The 19879-nt window shown below is 38.9% G+C and overlaps 2 protein-coding genes across 2 annotated transcripts; one reads left to right on the top strand and one right to left on the bottom strand.

Moving 5' to 3' along the window:
* Positions 1–3518: 3518 nt before the first annotated feature.
* On the bottom strand, positions 3519–9334 carry LOC106920006 (prospero homeobox protein 1-like). Its single transcript, XM_088002011.1, has 4 exons — positions 7834–9334; positions 7563–7664; positions 7048–7242; positions 3519–3686 (listed from the first exon to the last, which is right to left on the bottom strand). The coding sequence occupies exons 1-4, from the start codon at positions 9094–9096 to the stop codon at positions 3519–3521; spliced, it is 1728 nt and encodes a 575-aa protein (XP_087858137.1). The 5' UTR covers positions 9097–9334.
* Positions 9335–9339: 5 nt separating this feature from the next.
* On the top strand, positions 9340–18352 carry LOC106920007 (dihydrolipoyllysine-residue succinyltransferase component of 2-oxoglutarate dehydrogenase complex, mitochondrial-like). The gene is made up of 15 exons (XM_014990754.2): positions 9340–10590; positions 12621–12654; positions 12764–12806; positions 13024–13088; positions 13192–13266; positions 13363–13418; positions 13509–13617; positions 14505–14600; positions 14711–14778; positions 14905–15002; positions 15080–15210; positions 15705–15778; positions 15897–15980; positions 16065–16232; positions 16594–18352. The coding sequence occupies exons 1-15, from the start codon at positions 10528–10530 to the stop codon at positions 16726–16728; spliced, it is 1299 nt and encodes a 432-aa protein (XP_014846240.2). The 5' UTR covers positions 9340–10527; the 3' UTR covers positions 16729–18352.
* Positions 18353–19879: the final 1527 nt, after the last annotated feature.

The raw sequence follows: 19879 nt of genomic DNA, 5'->3' as shown, positions 1-19879 counted from the left end.
CATCTTGAAATATACCTTTGCCAATGATTCATTAGACCAATTGTGAAAGTTGTCCAGGGAACATGGGACATCATTTTCACAAATGGATCGGCCACCATGCAGTTGAGACCTTAATCCCATTGAGAATCCTGGGGATATGCTGGCTTTGAGAGGTGGTCGGACTCTCCCATCATCAAAACAAGATCTTGGTGAAAAGATGATACAAAATAATTTGTGATACAGCATCAGCTTTTCAAAACAATGCCGCAGGAAATGTGTTTCGTAATCAGAACTAAAGGTGGTCCAACAAAATATCAGACTTTTTTTTTTTTGGCCAGGCAGTGTTTGTTTCAGTATAGTTTGCCAATTTCAGTATTCTTAGCATACAAATAAGGAAAACTAAAATTCAGTTTAGTGTGAACAGATGTGAATTCCTTTTGGGAGGTGAAATCACCATCTTCATAAGGCTTTTCGAAAGAAGCGGGCTTGAAGTGCCCAAAAATGTCCTGACAGGTGGTCACTCTGATTTTGGACCAACACCAGCAGATGACACCCAAAGTCATCGCAGACTGGAAATGTAACATTGGATCTGAAGCAATTTCAATTACAGGTGCTGGTCATAAAATTAGAATATTGTGATAAAGTTCATTATTTTCCATAATGTCATGATAAAAATTAAATTGTCATATATTTTAGATTCATTGCACACCAACTGAAATATTTCAGGTCTTTTATTGTTTTAATTTTGATGATTTTGGCAAACAGCTCATGAAAACCCAAAATCCCTGTCTCAAAAAATTAGAATATTATGAAAAGGTTCTCTGAACGAGCAATAAAAATAATCATCTGAATCAACAAAGTAACTCTAAACACCTGAAAAAGATTCCTGAGGCCTTTAAAAACTCCCAGCCTGGTTCGTTACTCAAAACCGCAATCATGGGTCAGACTGCTGACCTGACTGCTGTCCAGAAGGCCATCACTGACATCCTCAAGCAAGAGGGTGAGAAACAGAAAGAAATTTCTGAACGAATCAGCTGTTTGCAGAGTGTTATATCAAGGCACCTCAGTGGGAAGTCAGTAGGAAGGAAAAAGTGTGGCAGAAAACGCTGCACAACAAGAAGAGGTGACCGGACCCTGAGGAAGATTGTGGAGAAGGGCCGATTCCAGACCAAATTAAATTTTCATCTCCATAAAACTTTTCAGCAGATGGAAGCATGAAGTGCTCCAAAATCTTCTGATAGCTGCTGCATTGATCCTGCCCTTGATAAAACCCAGTGGACCAACACCAGCAGCTGACATGGCACCCAGACCATCACTGACTGTGGGTACTTGACACTGGACTTCTGGCATTTTGGCATTTCCTTCTCCCCAGTCTTCCTCCAGAGTCTGGCACTTTGATTTCCGAATGACATGCAAAGTTTGCTTTCATCCGAAAGCAAACTTTCGGATGAACAACAGTGGTCCAAAGTGCTGCTTCTCTGTAGCCCAGGTCAGGCGCTTCTGCCGCTGTTTCTGGTTCAAAAGTGGCTTGACCTTTGACCTGGGGAATGCGGCACCTGTAGCCCATTTCCTGCACACGCCTGTGCACAGTGGCTCTGGATGTTTCTACTCCAGACTCAGTCCACTGCTTCCCCCAAGGTCTGGAATCGGCCCTTCTCCACAATCTTCCTCAGGGTCCGGTCACCTCTTCTCGTTGTGTAGCGTTTTCTGCCACACTTTTTCCTTCCTACTGACTTCCCACTGAGGTGCCTTGATATAACACTCTGCAAACAGCCGATTCGTTCAGAAATTTCTTTCTGTTTCTCACCCTCTTGCTTGAGGATGTCAGTGATGGCCTTCTGGACAGCAGTCAGGTCAGCAGTCTGACCCATGATTGCGGTTTTGAGTAACGAACCAGGCTGGGAGTTTTTAAAGGCCTCAGGAATCTTTTTCAGGTGTTTAGAGTTACTTTGTTGATTCAGATGATTATTTTTATTGCTCGTTCAGAGAACCTTTTCATAATATTCTAATTTTTTGAGACAGGGATTTTGGGTTTTCATGAGCTGTTTGCCAAAATCATCAAAATTAAAACAATAAAAGACCTGAAATATTTCAGTTGGTGTGCAATGAATCTAAAATATATGACAATTTAATTTTTATCATGACATTATGGAAAATAATGAACTTTATCACAATATTCTAATTTTATGACCAGCACCTGTATATTCCTCTTCACTTTTCCTCCAGACTCTGGGACCTTGATTTCCAAATTAGCACATTTTAATTCAGTCACTGGACAACAGTCCTGCACTTTTTCTTCTTAGCCCAGGTAAGACTCTTCTGATGTCTGTGTTTCAGGAGTGGTTTAGCACAAAGACTGGAATAGTCATAGATCATTATTTTGAATATATATATTTGGTGGCTCTTTCAGAACCAACTCTGGACTCTCTCTACATCTTATGAATCTCCCCCAAACTCTTGAAAGATCCTTTGCTTCACAGTTCTCTAAAAACTAAAGTCACCCCTGTTGCTTCTGCGCTTTTTTTCCTACCACACTTTCATTCAGGTCAACTTTCCATTAATATGCCTAGAAACGGCTTTGTGAACAATCAACTTTTGTAGAACTGACCTTTTGACTAACACTGACTGTATGCTTGACGACTTGTCAAGTCTGCAGACTTAAAGAGGTCATAATGTTTGTCTTGCTGAAATCCTGAAAGTACAAACCTTTTTTGGTAATAGTGGAATTTGAGATTTGACTTTACCTGGGTTGGTCGCCAGAAAACTGAGGAGAGGTCAGGTCATTTAGTGCTTCTTAGTAAGGATGTAAGAAGGAGGCCCTGCTTTTTTTCAGCATGGGTAGCTACATTTATTGTATGTAATTTATTAACATGTAATAGAAAAAAGACACTGGTGTTATCAACATTTTTCTTTTCCATGTTTAAACTCTTCGAAGACTGAAGGAAACCCAGGGTTTGAATTTTCCCACTCTGGATTTTAATCTGGATTCGTCTGCCTGGATTCCCTGAAGCTACAAGAGCAAAGAGCATTTCTCGTCCTGAAGACATTTTGCCCGAGTACCAACAGAACAAATCAAACATGATGAACTTATGGTAAGTATGGGAAGTAAATGTGCTAGATTTAATCATGTGGAATAAGTTTTGAAATTGTATTCATCTAAATAAAATGTACTTTCTATGTTAAATATTAAATATTTTTTGCTCTTCGGTGTGGACCTTGTTTTGTGTGCATTTTGAAAAAGTCCTTCACAAATCTGGATTTTTTTTTTATTTTATTATTTTTTATGCAACCTAGACGTTCAAAACTAACATGTTAAAGATTTCCTTTTAATACAGAAAACATTTAAGACCACTCACTGAGTTAACTTTAGTAGCTTTTGTAAAGTAGTAAAAAGCTGAAGCTACATAATCAACCATTACGCTTCCTCTTTCTGACATCCATATTACTTACCGTCCATATATTTGCCTTTCTTTTCCCATTTAAAACAAAATTACTCAGCAAGTCCACGCTGTGGCACAAGATGCCTTTTTGGCTGGTGTTCATCCAAAGTGATGACTTTTAAATTCAGGTGGAACGTCACTGTCCAGTTTGCAGATCACTTTGTAGATTGTCTTCTTCCAGGATGGGTCGCGATCCTTTCCCATTGAAATTGCAATGTAAAACTCTCTCAGTGTAATCTCAGCCACTTCAAGGAATCGGTCAGGAACCTAACGAAGCATACGAGAAACATTGGAGTCAAACAATTTCCTCAGTTGTTGGCTGTAAAAAAAAACTTAAGTAAATTAACATAATGCTCTTAGGTATATTCTGGTCTTTTATATCAAGGTAAGTAAAGACTTAGTGAAGAAATGTAAACAAACCAGCTGGAGTTAAAACCCAATATCTACTGAACACAACAGCCCATTTAAGTAATTTCCATAATTTCTTGACCTCTAGCATGCAAATTGCAGCCAGTTTAAAATTTGTATACTTCAGGTCTACCAGCATTATAAAAGCATTGGTTATTTTCTATGCACCATTGTAAGATTATTTAACAGATCAGATAATTTTATCATAAACTCAACCAGAGGCAGGCAACCTTACCGTAAACCTACATTTGAAATTACTTATTTTTTTCAACTCGGTTGGAAAAAAAAAGTCTAAATGTGACTAGTTGTTGAAGGAAAATGTTTCAAATGTCATTTGTTTTATGAATGGCACGTTTATGCATAATGCATTTCTAATAAACCACATCAATTTCTAATTTGATACAAAGTCTGGTTTTTCACAATAAGTGCAGTGCAACTGCTCGGCTGGTCCTGTGTCCAAAATAATTTATTGCATTTCTTGTTCTAGATTATTTGGTACTTTACGTTTCAAAGTGAATTCCAAAAAAAAAAAAAAAAAGACTAGACTTAATGAAATATGATTCTGTGGTATAGTTTATTTTTTTGACATCCTAATTGATCTTGCAAACATGAAACCTCATCCAATTTCCACAGCTGAACATTGTTGAGCTGTGGAAGAGTTTGTCCCTTGTTTCATAACTAACAAAGCATTACATGTTTTATTCGTACGTCAAATACTTTCTGGAGTTTTCTTCCTCTCAACTCAAAAGCTGTTTGTGCATCAAAGTTGTGGATGAACAGCTTCTTAACAGTACAGGATATCTGTTACAGTGATGTATTTAGTAATAATGCTGTTTGAATCATTCCTTTCCTTTGTACCTGCCAGGTTTGCACTTAACCAAATGCTATTTATAATGAAACGCAACCTAAATTTTAATTTTGTATCTGTACAGTTTCTGCTGATGTATGAAAGCTGTGCTGTAACGCAGTGGTGCCCAAAGTGCGGCCTGAGGGCAGTGTCATATTGGAATCTTAAGATGAAAAATGTTAGGAACAACATTTGGCTAAATAACCAAAATATTACCATCTCTGTAATGAAGAATTAAAACAAAAACAACATTTAGACTTCATGGATTTTTAAACTATGCTGTTGAAGTCCAGGATCCATAGTTTACATATTTGTAAATTACCTTTAACAGTAAAGCATCTTTATTTTTTTTGGAGTTTGAGCAATTGAGGATTTTGACTCATGGCAAAATGTTTTGACACCACGCTTTAATATGTTTTACATAAGCCTATTAAGACTGTCTTCAAATTTTTAAGGGTAGTATTGTTAATATACTCACTACACTCACTGCTCTATATTTTTATAGTGTGTTTACAAAGGTTTTCTAGGTTTTTAGCAGAAATTTTCTGAGTTATTGTTTGTTTTTTGTTTTTTTAAATGCATTTTCAACTGCAAAATTTGTTTTCTATGTAAATTCATCTTAATTGGATGCACATTATTCTACAATTGTTTATTCCTTAGCCTTATCTCTGAAGCTTCAGAAGCCTTTTCAAGGCTGTAGTGTATTACTGGTAGATGTAAAGAAAACTGAAAGGTATTCTCATTAAACCCATGCACCAAAAAGGACAAAAAAAATTTTTTTTTTTTTCTGTCTTTTTCCAAATTGCATTTTAGCTGTTTTCTCTGTCTGCATGAGCAAGTTCTGGAGATAACAGTAAACATGTAAACCGCCTTCACAGCTGTTCCAGCTATCTGAATATTTGAGCATAAGACAAAGGATAGTTAAGACTCATTAAAATAATTCTGACCTGGAATAATCAATTCATAGCAGCTTGAAATTGTTTTTCAGCTGCAGGTTAGAGAAATGCCAAGACAAACAGAGTGGACACTTGCCTGTTTTAAACCAACTCCAATCAGACAATTTCTCTCCAGTCATGAACTGGGATTAAGAAACCACATATTTGATCCTCTCCCTTCTTCAGTATATAACCACAATGGCTTTTAAAGGTTGTAAAACCTCTGAGCAATAAACAATGGGCTCGGGTATCTTTCGGTTCAAGCAACTAACCCACATTAGCCGACACAGTGAGTGCTCATAAAATGAGCAAACGACCCATTTGGACAAACTTAAGTGGTGGTAATAAAGGCACAATGATCAGATTGCGCTCCTTTTGATGACATGAAATGTATGATTGCAAAATGACGTAACTTTTGATTTTCTTTAGCTCCACTATATGTGACCTTTTGTTTATTTTCATCTCTCTTCATGAAGAATTCGGTAACTCTTATATGCCATCTTGTGTAAGAAAATATGGTTGTAATCATGTGATTCTGGTTTGCAGATTTTCCTCTAAAGTAAAAAGCCAATTTTACAGTTTGTTTGTTTTTTTTGTTTGTTTTTTTTTAAAACCATGTGTCATCACCTAGAGTTAAATGTAAAAAAAATAAAAAATCACATGGAACATTCTTCACTGCAGATTTTTAAAAATGTGTTTTTATAGTTTAAGCAAATAAAACTGAGGCAAATTTAGTAGTTAATTTGATAGTTGACAGTTAAATTCTTATTTTGCAAGGTATAATTCATCAGGGCATCAGGTCTGTTGTAATGTATAGAGGAGGTGCTTGCCTAAGTCACAATGCCTAATTGAATTATCACCGTTTACAGGTCATAGCCTCTTAAACGACCGCTTCCCTTTACAGAAGGCATGCAGACTTTTGGGCATGTCACAAGCAACATACAAACTTCTTCTTGAATACCAATACAATATCTGATAAAAATCTGACATTGTAGTTGCAACTTGTTTTTACTAATTTAAAAGTCAGCTTATTTCTACTGTCCTTTCTTTTCTGTTGTAATTTGGTACTATTGCCTACATGTCACGAAAATGTAAGCTACACTACAACTTATTATTATACAATTACTAATTGTTGCACTTGTAGTTTTTAAATCTGTGCAATTAGGACTGTGATGAATCTGAGCAGAGGAAAACATACAAACCAATATAGAATTTATAAACTCAGTGTGAAAAATGTGTGCCTCTATAAATAAAATGAGACTTCTAAGAAACCCAGCTGAATATTAAGTAAAAAATATATTTAAATTCTAACAAATGAGGGGGAAAATGTAAAAAAAAAAAAAAAAATGGAATCTCTGCTCCTTAATCAGATTAAAAAAAATTTTAGCCTACTATTTCTAATTTCTCTGGGCTCCAAGAGTCATGAGATCATCCTCACCTGGAAGTCGTTGGCTTTGTTGTAGTGCATGTTTAGCGATCTGAAAAGTTCTGATTCTCTGCTTACAGTCAGATCCCTCACGTCGGCCGCCACGTCCAGGAGAGCGCTCCGGGCAAACTTCTCCATCTGGATGTAGTAAAACTCCCGGAAGTTGCTGAACCACTTGATGAGCTGGGAGGTGATGCAGCGTGTGAACTGTGGACGACACACGCACCGGGTAAGTAAAGTAATGAAACATGACCACGAGTTACTGGAAACTTGATTGTGAATATTTTAGATGTTAAAAAAAAAAAAACAAATAAAATGATGCAACTATTTTACCATGTTGTCTGCTGGGGTTTTTTTTATGTTATTCAGGATATTTTGCAAGTTATAAATCTCAAGGTTTATAATGTGGTTAGATTTGAAAAATGTGTGAAAACATGACACTTGAAGCAAAACGTCAAGTTTTTTTTTTTTTAGGGTTTGCAAGTTTTCTACAACTTTCTTTTTGGAGATGATAAGGTTTTACTCACCTGCACGTCATGGAAGCACATCCTCAGCACCACTGAGCTCGGATAGCGAGTGTAGAAGAACATGAGCTTTGCTTTCTTCAGGTGGTTTGTTGTCAGACACTCCTGAAAAACGCCATTGTTAAGGAAGAAATCCACAAATCTGAATCAAAATTCTCTTAAGTTGTCATGACTAAAGAGACGTGTGGTTTTCTTTAGACTAAAATAAGGAGCATTTAAAAATACAAGGTAACCATACCAGATCGAAATGACTCATGAGCGTCTGAAAGGATACGTTCAACATGTAGAGGTTATTTTTCTCGAAGCAATCTGGTTCTAACTTCACATGTGGGAGCTGCAGGCTTTCAAGAATCACCTGATCCACCGGCACGGTGTGTGTGTGAGGGCTTCTCACAGATCTGGAGGTGACCTTTGATTTCACTTTGACCAAATTCCAATACGTGTCCAATCTTGGCTCACCGCCTTCAGAGCATCCGCCTGGTAAACATTTAAAACTGTGCCGTCGATGGTGTGTGATGTTGTCTTGCTTCGATGCTTGTTCAGGCTCACTGCTGAAGAAGATGGGAGATTTGGGGGTAAGAGGAGCCGCTGATGTAGACTGGAGGATGAAGTTTCGCGGCCTTTCCAGCTCTGGCTTTTGGACCACCAGAGACAGAGCTTCTGTTTGGACGTCTGGGAGCAGAACCTCTGCCGTCCCACATCTTAATTTATCCTCCATGCACTCTGCCAAATGAGGAGGGAGAGTAGTTTCTGAATTCTCCATCTCAGTTGGGGTCTGTACGAGCGGCATGCTTTTGAAAATGGAGTCCACACTCCTGCTCACAGCTCGGGTCAACTCGTACTTTAAAATGTCTGCCATCAGCTTCGCCCGATCCGGTTTGGAGCCGAGGTGGCCTAGCGTCGCCTTCTTCCATTCCTGATGAATTTTACCTGAACTGCTTTCAGATTCGCTGCAGGACTTGGAAAGTACCTCGTCTGTAGATGCTTCAGACGAAACACTCCATCTGGGAAACTTCTCATCTTCGCAGATGGGACTGAACTTCGTCCTAACCTCTCTGAGGTACCGGTGGCTTTCGCTGAGGCTTTCAGTTCCACTCGTTTCCACGTGTCTCTGATGTAAAGCCGACACTTCGACCCTTTCTTCTCCCGCACACACGCAGCCGGTCTCCTCAAGCTGATTTGGCGCCACATCTGTGCAGGTTATACCTTTGATGATGTTCTCAACTCTGGCACGCTTGGCTTGACGGCCGCTGTTGAGACTCCAGTCGTAATGACTGGAAAAAACAGGAGACAAAGGTGTTCTTGTGCTCCCTGTGGACAGATTATACTCCACCGGGACGGAACACGATAAACCCGAAGCAGTGTTTTCAATCCTGTGAATCAGTCCCTTGATGTTCTTGCCGTCCTTGTGTGAGGTGTAAAAACCACCTAAATTTGATGGCGGCGGGTCAGGGTGACTGGGGGGCAGATGCTCTGCGGTGCAGCCGGCCAGGCAGACGTCGCTGGAAGAACACATACCTTTGCTCCAGAAACTCATGCTTCACAGCCTGAAAAGACTGGGAAAATGTGATAATTAACAATGTGATGCTTCGTTATGAATATAAGCATTTTTATTCGTCATACTCACCGAGCCAGAGTCGTAATAAAGAACTAATGGCGTGCCTGAGAGGTGCACTAAGAGACCACGGAGGGTTTTGAAGCTCGCAGGAGGATGGGACAATTATTTATCTGTAGTGAATCTGCTAAAAGCCCCTCAAAGAGCTGGAGGTGTGGTCTAACACACGCCTGACACACATAGACCCACCTCAAAAAAATTATTCTTGGATTCAATTATTACATTTTTATACTTTATTTGCATTTTGTTTGTTTTATATTAAAACCACAAACGGCAATATATACTTTTTTTTTTTTTGGTGTCTGAAAAGGACACCAAAGAAATCAGAGAAAATGATGCATGGTTATCTTATTTTGTTATGGTGTACATTTGTATTCAACCCCTTTTGCTCTGGCATTCATAATTGAAATCCATTTTTTAAAAAAGCTTTCAGAAGTCACAAGATTAGTAAAAAAAAAAAAAAGTCCATTTGTGTATAACATTGTATAAGTTTTGAAAAAAGTTTTTTCTGCAAACGTAGATGTTTGTAATCATCGAAGAAAGCAAGAAAGTTGCCCATGAAACCCCAGGAGGAAATGTGGCTTTCATGGACGAGTGACAAAAAGACAAGTATGTGGAAAACACTTCTCCAGCCAGAGACCAGATTTTTATTTTATGACCTACATGTACTGGATTTGTGCGTAACTCTACGTGCACAATCACAATGGTGAAACATAGCGATGGCAGCATCTTTCTGTGGGGAGACTTTATTCTATAAGGGAGAGAGAAGATGCTTATTGTTGATGCAAAGATGACTGGAGCTAAATAGTGATTGGTGAAGGTTGATGCATCAAATTGTTCGGATCTGTGAACTGTATTGAGTAGATATAGTTTTTAACTCAACCATCAGGTACAACAAGATATTTTACTCTGACAGAAGCAAGCAACTACGATCATTTTATTATAAATAGAATTGTGGTGTTCCACAAGGCCCAGTGCTTGGGCTGCTGTTGTTTCTAATTTCCAATATATGTATTCCTTCTACCAACAGATTTGCTGATTCTTAAACCAAATCTAAAATGCGCCATATTAACTGCTATGTTAAAAAAAATCATAACTGGGATAAAAACACAGGAGCAGGAAAGCCGATCTTGGTATAAAAAGATGGTTCCGTCTGAGGTGGGGTGCGATTGATATCTACTCCCGCACCGCCCGCTGTGTGCTGCGGTCCCTCCACTCCCGGGCGAGCTGCGGTGGTTCCTCCCAGTGGGAGCGCCGCTGTGCTGCAGGGGCGTGAGGTATAGCTCGCTTCCTTCTCCCTGTTTCCTTCAGCTTCCACAAACAGGGCAATAAAGGTGGTCTCCTGCAACCGAGATGCTGTCACGGTCCCCGTGTGTTTACCGCACGCTGAGTCGGTCCCTGTCAGCGGCGAGCCAGGTAAGCAGACAGGAAGCAACAAGACGAGCTAAACCGGGTAAACTGCAGGCTGACGAGCAACAGAAAACAGAGTAAACTTTGCAAAAAGAGGGGATAATAACTTCATAGTGATCATGTTTGACTGATAGTTTTTTTTCTTAGCCAGCAATGCAAGTGCTTGTTTGTACTGAGTAATATAGAGAGTCCAAGGAAGTCAGTGAAGATCCCAGAGAGAAATAGGGAGGGGGGGGATCAAAATTAGCACTCGTGTCAAAAAACAAACAAAAGAGCATGCAAAATATCACCACCAAAAAATCTAAGGAAATTTAAATATGAGATGTATACCGTAAAATGGTCCAAAATACTTTTAAAAAATGTAGTTATTTTAACACCAACAAAAATATATAAACAGCATAAAGATAAAAAAAAAAGTATTTGAACACTCAGAGAAGTAAATGGAAATAATGAAATATAAAAATGTTTTTTATGCATTAGATTTAAAACTTTAAAAATGTATAAACATAAAATAAGAGTAAATGTAGATAAAAACAACCGAGTTACTGAGATTTAATCACCAGGCTACAAATCTGATTTGAGCCTCTTACCAAAAATAAAGTGCAAAGCAGTGTTTCTGCTTTGACAATGAAGGTTTCTTGTAGTGCAAAAATGAAAATGCTCAAATGTGCATCAGCTTTGTGACATTTTCAGAAGAACTGTGGAATCCAGCTTGCCTGCAAAGTAAAGCAGATGAATAGATAAACAGAAGCATGTTTAATGAGCTACGGTGCAGATTTCAAATCTCACCGTAGAGATTTGAATGGTGGTAGGAGTATCTTCTTTTTTTTTTGTTGTCGTTTTTTTTTTGCTGCATGTGCTTTGCATAAAGTGGATGGGTTAATAAGGAAAGAGGACAGCCTTCACATTCTTAAAACTGCATCTCAAATCAGCAGCTAGATGGTTGAAACTGCCTCTGTGTCAGAAACCCAAACCAGTCAAATAAATATGTATAGCACATTTTCAGCAACAAGGCTATGTTTTACATCATAAAAACATCCAGCAGTCACCAATTACACCAGTTAAACCGACCACTTGACAAAGAAACACAGAATGTAAAGGATAGTGAACATATGTTAAAGTTATACCAAAAGGTTGTGCATTGCTACAGAAAACACTGCAGTCACAGAGCAACAAAACATCGGCACAGAGAGACGTTTGAGTCTTAACAGTGAACATGTATAAAAATAAAATAAAATAAAAAGGTTTGGATAACAAGTCCCAGATTCACTTTCTGTTGATGTAGCCACAATAAGCCATGGTAGAATACATGTTTGACTACAAAACATTTTGCTGGCATAATTAAGGCATAAAGGTAACTATATAACATCTCAGCTTTTTTGCAAAATTAAACTAAAAACTGGTGAAACTTGATAGCTGCATGTCCGTGCAGGAACTGGAAAAGAACGTTTGGTTCCACTTTGACTGACTCCACCCTCCTCAGGCATCTCGCATCAATTGCTTTTTACACAAGTGGCTCCACCAGACTTGGACCGATGTTACTTGTGGAGCCAAGCCTTGAGAACACACACACACACACACATGTATGAGTCATGTCCATTGTATGGCATTTAGCAGTGGTGGAGCTTACAGCGGTCCACTGGAAAATGAGGTGGTTTAGCTGGTTGTTAGCTCTAAAAGTGTGTGAGAAGAGGAGTACATGATTCTTTACCATTTTTATTTAAACATATATTTTTTTTAAGTCGTGTTAGTGGTTTGTTAATCGGTTTGGGAGCAATTAAGAAATGTGAGCAACCTAAAATAGTCTGCAGGTTAAATAAACATTAAACACATTAATTCCAAATTAACAATTTGACATGACATGAAAGATAAAAAGGTGGACATTGGACAACAATCCGTTCACGTGACAGTCGGCCCAAATATACACACCCGATGTCACAAAATAAAATCCTAGAAATAATTATGGAGGAAGCTAATAACTATGGAGTGTTTCATTGAAACAAAATGAATCTAACACTCTCGTTCTCCTTTTTAAGGTTTCTAATTTGGGTATTCAACAAAGTTTATCGGGTAAGATTATTTCTAACTAAACTATGAGAAAGTCAGTAATGCTGCTTCTTTTCATGGTTGAAAAATGTTGTATTTTATTGATTTTTGTCTTTTCCTCACTTACTGTAAGGTCACTCAATCTGCAGCCAATTCGTTTACAGGGAATCTCAGCTGTAAGTTCTCTGATCATCTCCTTTTTTTGATTTTCAGCATTTTTCTTACCATCAAACATTTAGTCAGAAACCTATGAAAACAAAATAGCTACTTTAGACATTTGTGGTGGCATTAAAAAATTTTGTTAGCGAGTCAGTTGCATTGTTAAAATGTTTTACATTCGGTTTTAAAAAGGTTTTACTGAATTTGAACCACAATCTTCTTTTTCACATGAAGGCGTAGATATCTGGCCCCATCAAATGCATTCCTCTGCAGGTATTTTAGGACGTCCGCTGTTTCCAGTATGTATCAGTCTTAGTATCTTGTTTAAAACTGACTCTGCTTGCTACTTTTTGTTACTCATGGTGGCTCTGAATTTATACTTTTATGGTCTTTCTTGTACAGACGACGAATTGGTCACGGTCAACACGCCTCCATTCGCCGAGTCAGTCACAGAGGGCGATGTAAGGTGGGAAAAAGGTTAGCATTTATCAGCTTAAATTATATATTCTGTTGTTTTCTGCGTGTGAAGTGCCACTCAGCTTCTTTTGGTTTTTTGTTGTATTTTTTTTAAAGCTGTGGGTGATTCGGTAGCAGACGACGAAGTGGTGTGTGAAGTCGAGACCGACAAGGTTTGATATGAAAAAATTAAACTCAAACCCAAACCTACATTAACATTATTGTTATAATGCAGTTAAAACATCTTTGCTCTGCTCTTCCAGACGTCAATACAAGTCCCAACTCCTGCAGCCGGTGTGATCGAGGAGCTGCTGATCCCTGATGGAGGGAGGGTGGAAGCAGGAACTCCCCTGTTCAGGCTACGGAAAGGAGGTTTGATAATGAACCAAGTAACTAATATTTTATATATATATATATATATATATATATATATATAACATAGTAACTGGTAAAGTGGTTGGGATCGTCTGATTTTCTTCTTTCTGGTTCTTGACATATTGTGGCTATTTTGTGTCAATCTGAAAAATCCCAGATGGTTGATCAATGTCAGTTTTGATCAACGTCTATATGATCCACTTAGCTCAGATGACGTAGTATTACAACATGCCTTATTTTAAAGTCACCGAAAGAGTCCCTAGATAATATAACCGATTGGGTCAGACATTTTCTTTTCCAGTAAGCTCATTTCAGATGAAACAGTCGTCATTGTTTTGGGTCCCAAGGATGAAAAATGAAGCGCAATCTTATTTTTAGTAGGTTAAATTATTGCAATGGTGTCTGTACTGGTCTCTCTAAAAACTCAGTCATGCAGCTACAGCTTATGCGAAATACTGTAACTCTACAAAAATCAACGGACATTACAAATAAATGATCATCCCCTTTTATATTTTGCTATTTGTAACATTTGTATTAATTGTTTTGCTTTCAAAAATGCCAACCGGTTTGAAATGTTCAAATAACACCTGTTCATTGCGTCTTTTACACAACGTGTTACCTGGTAAGTATGTGTGAAAGGATTTTTAATAAATTCATGTTTTATTTTGAGTGTCTGAATTCAATGTGAAAAAAAAATTCTAACGTTAATATTTGTTTATTTAAAATCACTTGTGCCAAGATTCCAATTAAATAAATGTAAATTAAGCTTTTTTTTTTTCGTCACTTTAACATTTTTAATAATGCCGTGGGTGGGGAGGAGGGTTGTATTTGTATTCATATACAAAAAAAAAACAACAACATAAAGCTTGCATCTAACTTCTTAGCTGCTCCAGCTGCCAAAGCTGCTCCCTCTGCAGCTACAGAGGACATCCCTCCTCAGCCGTCCATTTCTGCTCCACCGCCTGCTCCACCGCCGCCTGGTGACTACCGCACTATTCATTCCACCAGTTACCAATTTCATGGACACGTTTCTCTTTTTCATAGTCATTAATTTGTTGTTTTCTGCGACTTTTCCCCCTTCTTCACGCAGTTTCTGTTGTCAAGCCCAGTCCTGCACCACCCGCTCCTCCAGCAGCAGGAGTCAGAGGAGAAAACAGGGTAACACTCATGCCGATGCGACATCGGAGTACTTTTTTTTCTTTTTTTTTTCCACAAAAGCCAAACTTATCGTAATATTTAGAGGACTTGCAGCTCACCGCTCGCTGACTTGCTTCGTGTCTCCAGGTGAGGATGAGCCGAATGAGGCTGAGGATTGCTGAGAGACTGAAGGAAGCTCAGAACACCTGCGCCATGCTGACCACCTTCAACGAAATAGACATGAGGTGAGTCAAAGAAACTGCTCGAGACAAGTCCAGTCCCATCGAACGTGATCTGCGGTGACACCCACCGTTTCTTCTAGCAACATCAAGGAAATGAGGAAACTCTACAAGGAGGCGTTCCTAACCAAGCACAACGTCAAACTGGGTTTTATGTCTGCTTTTGCTAAGGCGGCTTCACATGCTCTGATGGATCAACCCGCCGTCAACGCTGGTGAGTTAATGCAAGCAAGTGGATCTGAGGAGACGCAGGCATTGTCTTAGAGAGGTATTCATTCCCTTAAAACTTTTCCATGTTTTTTTGGTATTAAAATCTCAAACTTAATAGCTTTTTTAAGTATCGCCGTAGCATGACGTTTCCATCACCATGTTTTGCTGCAGACGTCGTGTGTTTAGTGATCTCTAAATTTAGTTGCTTGCACCGGTCTTTGTTTTTGAAGACCATTGGAATAAGTTGAACTAAATGCAAATGTATATCACACTGGAAAAACAAAACAAAACAAAACACACACTTCACAATCGTGCACTGCTTTGTGTTGGTCTGTCACATACAGTTCCCAGAACATAAGCTGAAGTTTGTGGTTGTAACATGACAAAATGTGGGATAGTTCAAGGGATTTGAATCTTTTTCAGCGTGCTGTCGGTCCAAGCATCGGTGTTCCGGTCAAACTTGTTCATTTGTATACCAAATATGTTGTTTGCCTGCAGTTATAGATGAAACAACCAAAGAGATCATCTACAGGGACTATGTGGACATCAGCATCGCTGTGGCAACTCCAAAGGTTTGGCTTCTAGTATTTAAAAGTTTATCGTGATTACTGTGACTGCTAAATCCTGGATAACTTTCACTTCATCTAAATCTGTTGTGGTTCTTACCGCTTCGTGCTTTTTACCTCGTAGGGACTTGTAGTGCCGGTGCTACGAAACGTGGAGTCCATGAACTACGCTGAGATCGAGAAAACCATAAATGCTCTGGGAGAAAAGGTAGGCGTCTTAAACTGTAAGCATTGCTTTGAGTTTTTTCCCTACTACAGAGCTCTGAGAAGTTTTTGTCTTTTTCCTCCTCAGGCTCGTAAAAACGAGCTTGCGGTGGAAGATATGGATGGAGGAACGTTCACCATCAGCAACGGCGGCGTGTTTGGCTCCTTGTTCGGCACACCCATCATCAACCCCCCGCAGTCGGCCATTCTCGGCATGCACGGCGTCTTCGACAGACCTGTGGCCATCAATGGACAGGTGAGTCAACGTTCAGGGGGGAAAAGTCGTAATACGTAACAAGTAATATCTGCCGGACTTCTCGTTTCTCAGTGCTTCTAAAAAATATTCACCTCTTGGATGCTTTACCCTTTTTGTAGCTTTTTGTAAATTTAAACACTTTTTAAACAAACAAAAAAAACCTTTTAATGTCAAAGTGACAAGTGATTTCTAGAGTAATTGCATGAATATTCGTCTTCGCCTTCAAGTCGATGCGCTTTGATATTTTCATGGAGTTGCGTTTTGTTGATCACGATTGATTCGCGAAAGTGACGGAAGGGTAAAACCTCCGAGGTGGAAAGTAATTGTATGAAGACAGTAGAAACGTGATCTGTTCCGGCAGGTCGAGGTCCGACCCATGATGCACGTGGCGCTGACGTACGACCATCGGCTCATCGACGGCAGAGAAGCTGTCACTTTCTTACGCAAGATCAAAGCGGTGGTAGAAGATCCTCGGCTGCTGCTGCTGGACATGTGACGCTGCAAATGCCTTGTTACTCTTTAAAAATACTCGACTGCACCAGACGAACCCATCAAAACCAAGAGACACCCACATCAGCCCGCACAGCTGCTTCTATGTTAATATTAAAAGTCCTACAATTTTGACAAATGAGGCTGGAGAATGTCTCACATTTATCCTGCCATAACATACAAGCTGGCGGACGGTAAGGGAGATAATAGTAATAGAAAAAAATGTCCGGAGCTCATAGTAAAAATAAAAAAAAACTCCTGCAAAAGTTGCAACTTGTGTCTCCATAGCAACCATTTATTTTAATGGATTTGGAGAAATCTTTACTAGTTTTATTTTTATTACAAAAAAAAAGTCATAAAAATGTACATCTGTCTGCAAATCTAAATTTGCATACTTTTGGCTGCAAATTTTTATTCTGGTAATCTTTTTTTTAATTTTTTTTATAAAGACTTGGAAGCAATTATGGCGGCAAAAATAAAAACACGCGCTTCGGTTAGCAAGCGCCTCATTTGTCAATCTTTGCTGAAACATTTTATCTCGTGCCAAATCCTTCCCGCTCCTCCAGTTCTGATCAGGCGGATGAGCCGTGTGCCAAAACGGTGGATCTTCAAAGCCCCATCGAGCCGCACGCCGCTCCCCCCCCACATCCCCACCCCACACCTCACCTCCCCCCGACTCTTGAGATGCTTCGAATAATGGGATCATCTCTGACAAAGTCTTGAGGGTTGCTTGGCCTTTTCTCCCACTTTACAAACACAAGCTCAAGTGTGTGCAGCTGGGTATGATGCCTCTTCAGGGTTTCATGTTTACTTTAATAATCGCGAGAAGGGGGTGACAATAGCTCCTAATGTACGTCTTTGTTTCTCTGCCAGAACCTACACAAATGTCTGAACAACTCCGTTTGGAGGGAAAACACAGAATTCATTACGACACCCCCCCCCCCCTCGCTTTCTACCCCCACAGAAACATTCAATTACCATGAGAATACTGGAGGTTCTAATGGGTCCAAATACAGCAAACAATGACACAAGAGCCCCTTTAATTTAATTATTTACTTTTATGACGGCTCAAGATTCCATTAGCGCTTATGAAATCATGCTAATTGGCAGCGTGTGCCGGGGGTGCATAGATATCTGAGAGGGTTTGTTGGCAGGTTTTTTATGTTTGTCTTGGAAATTTGGCCAAATCTGTGAATTTACAATCAGACCGCTCAATAAGACGTGGGTTTCAAGTCTTTGTGTCCATTCAGATGAAAGATGGCCCATCAGAAATTGGCAGCTAGGTGTTTGTTTTCATTAAGCCACATCAGAGAGATAATTTACCTAAATTATTCTGTTTTGCTTCTCTTCTAAACAGGCTAATTATTTCAATTCCATTTTATAAGAACTCTGTATGATCAGTGTAATATAAATGTCTTTTTTTTTTTTTGTTTTTTTTTTTTTACTAAATGGCTGTTCCCAAATGTCTAAGAAAGTGTATTTTATTTTCTTTTTTTTTAAGTTTTAAACACTTTTTTTCATGTTTTGCATTAAAGCATACTACTAAAAAATCATTTTTGAATTCACTGGGGAGAAAATACTCTACATCTTCTTGGAAGCTGACAACAATAAAATGGAAAACGACCTGCTAATCTGTGTGTGGATGTAGTGAGACCTATGAGGACCATAAAATAAAAAAAAAAATACAAACTGGGTGATCCAACAGAACAGCAATCTAAAAAACAAATCACAACGGGTACCTTTAAGTTTCAGAAATGTCTTTTTTTTTTTTAAGTTGCAAACTATTTTCAAAAAGCTATCGGTCGCTAAATAAATTCCGCTAATTCTAAGGAATCTGGTCAACTATCCAGCCAAAATCATCGATGAATTCAGCAGAGTTTCCAGAAGCTAAGTTTAATCTTAGTCTCTTTTGTTTTTTAATTCAAATCCAGTTTGAAATTGAATTTGTTGTCAAGTTGGACCCAGAAAGTGCTTCAGAGTCGGACCATAAAAATGAAAACATCATCAAATTAACACATGGATTAAAAACAAAAATTAAATATTTAGAATATTTTAATGATCTTAGGGAAAAGGATGAAGAAAAATGTCTTCATGCCTAAACTGCATGGGCAGGTTTTGGTCATTGTCTGTATAAATTTGTACTCTGTGAATTACATGATGAATTCTAAAATCTAACATAAATTCAGAGTTATTTGCTTTTAAATATTATTTTAAAAAAATCTCTCCATCCTAGGGGGAAAAAAAAGTTTTAAAAAAATCATTTGGAGCTCCAAATTAGTGCCGCAGTGTTAGTAAAGTATTGAACTGTTGAACAATTTTAACAATTAAAGCCGTTTACACACGGCACACATTCTTCACACGTGACACACAGAACAGGTACATTCATGTCATTGTCTCCTTGTTGCCACTTGAGCCACCTGACAGAAACCAATTGGATATCACACCTTGAGACAATTCACCAAGCACACACCCTTCTATCTCGGCTCTGCAGCGCCTGCATAAGTAATGCTGAGCATCCCTATTCATGAGCCTGCTCTTTCCTTTACAAACTGCTTCATTCAGAGCGTTCATTCAGCAGCATCTGGCCCCATTCTTCGCCTCGCTCGCCTCTTTTGATGTGGACCCCTTGCTCCGTTTTTCTTCGCGCTCCTGTTCAGTTGTCGTACCTGAAGATTGTTTCGTATTCGGAGAACGAAGCGGCGGACCCAGGACCGATGGCGCTGACCGTGAGGGGCCACGCAGCCTGGTTGGTGTCGGAGGTTCACGTGTCCGCAACAGTCCTGGAGGAAAACCTGTTAAAGGTCTGCAACAGACTGGAAGCTGGAGCAGAAATATGCCTTCAACAAATGTTGACCGGCCTACAGGGAATACTCTACACAGAGTTAGCTCTTTGTCTGATTTGTCACATCTGGAAGGAAAAAGAGAGAAAAACCACAAGAAAAGGGAACAATAACTAAGAACGCAAGGATAAGGAAGTCAGTGGCATACAAAATAGATCTAAAACACAATTACATGGGGGTGCAAAACAAACTTAAAATGCTTATTAATTAGTCCAAAATGCCCAGATCAAGACAACATTGAAAAACGCTTCATATTACCAAACTGTTTGTTGTACGAAAACTGAAATGGTTCTCAACTAGAAAACAGAGAATTTCATC

This window comes from Poecilia mexicana, unplaced genomic scaffold (genome assembly GCF_051168715.1).
Source record: "Poecilia mexicana isolate PSO_F unplaced genomic scaffold, ASM5116871v1 scaffold_21, whole genome shotgun sequence".
NCBI lineage: Eukaryota > Metazoa > Chordata > Actinopteri > Cyprinodontiformes > Poeciliidae > Poecilia > Poecilia mexicana.
Note: the sequence above shows the minus strand (reverse complement) of the source record. Positions and strands in the feature narration are given on the sequence as shown.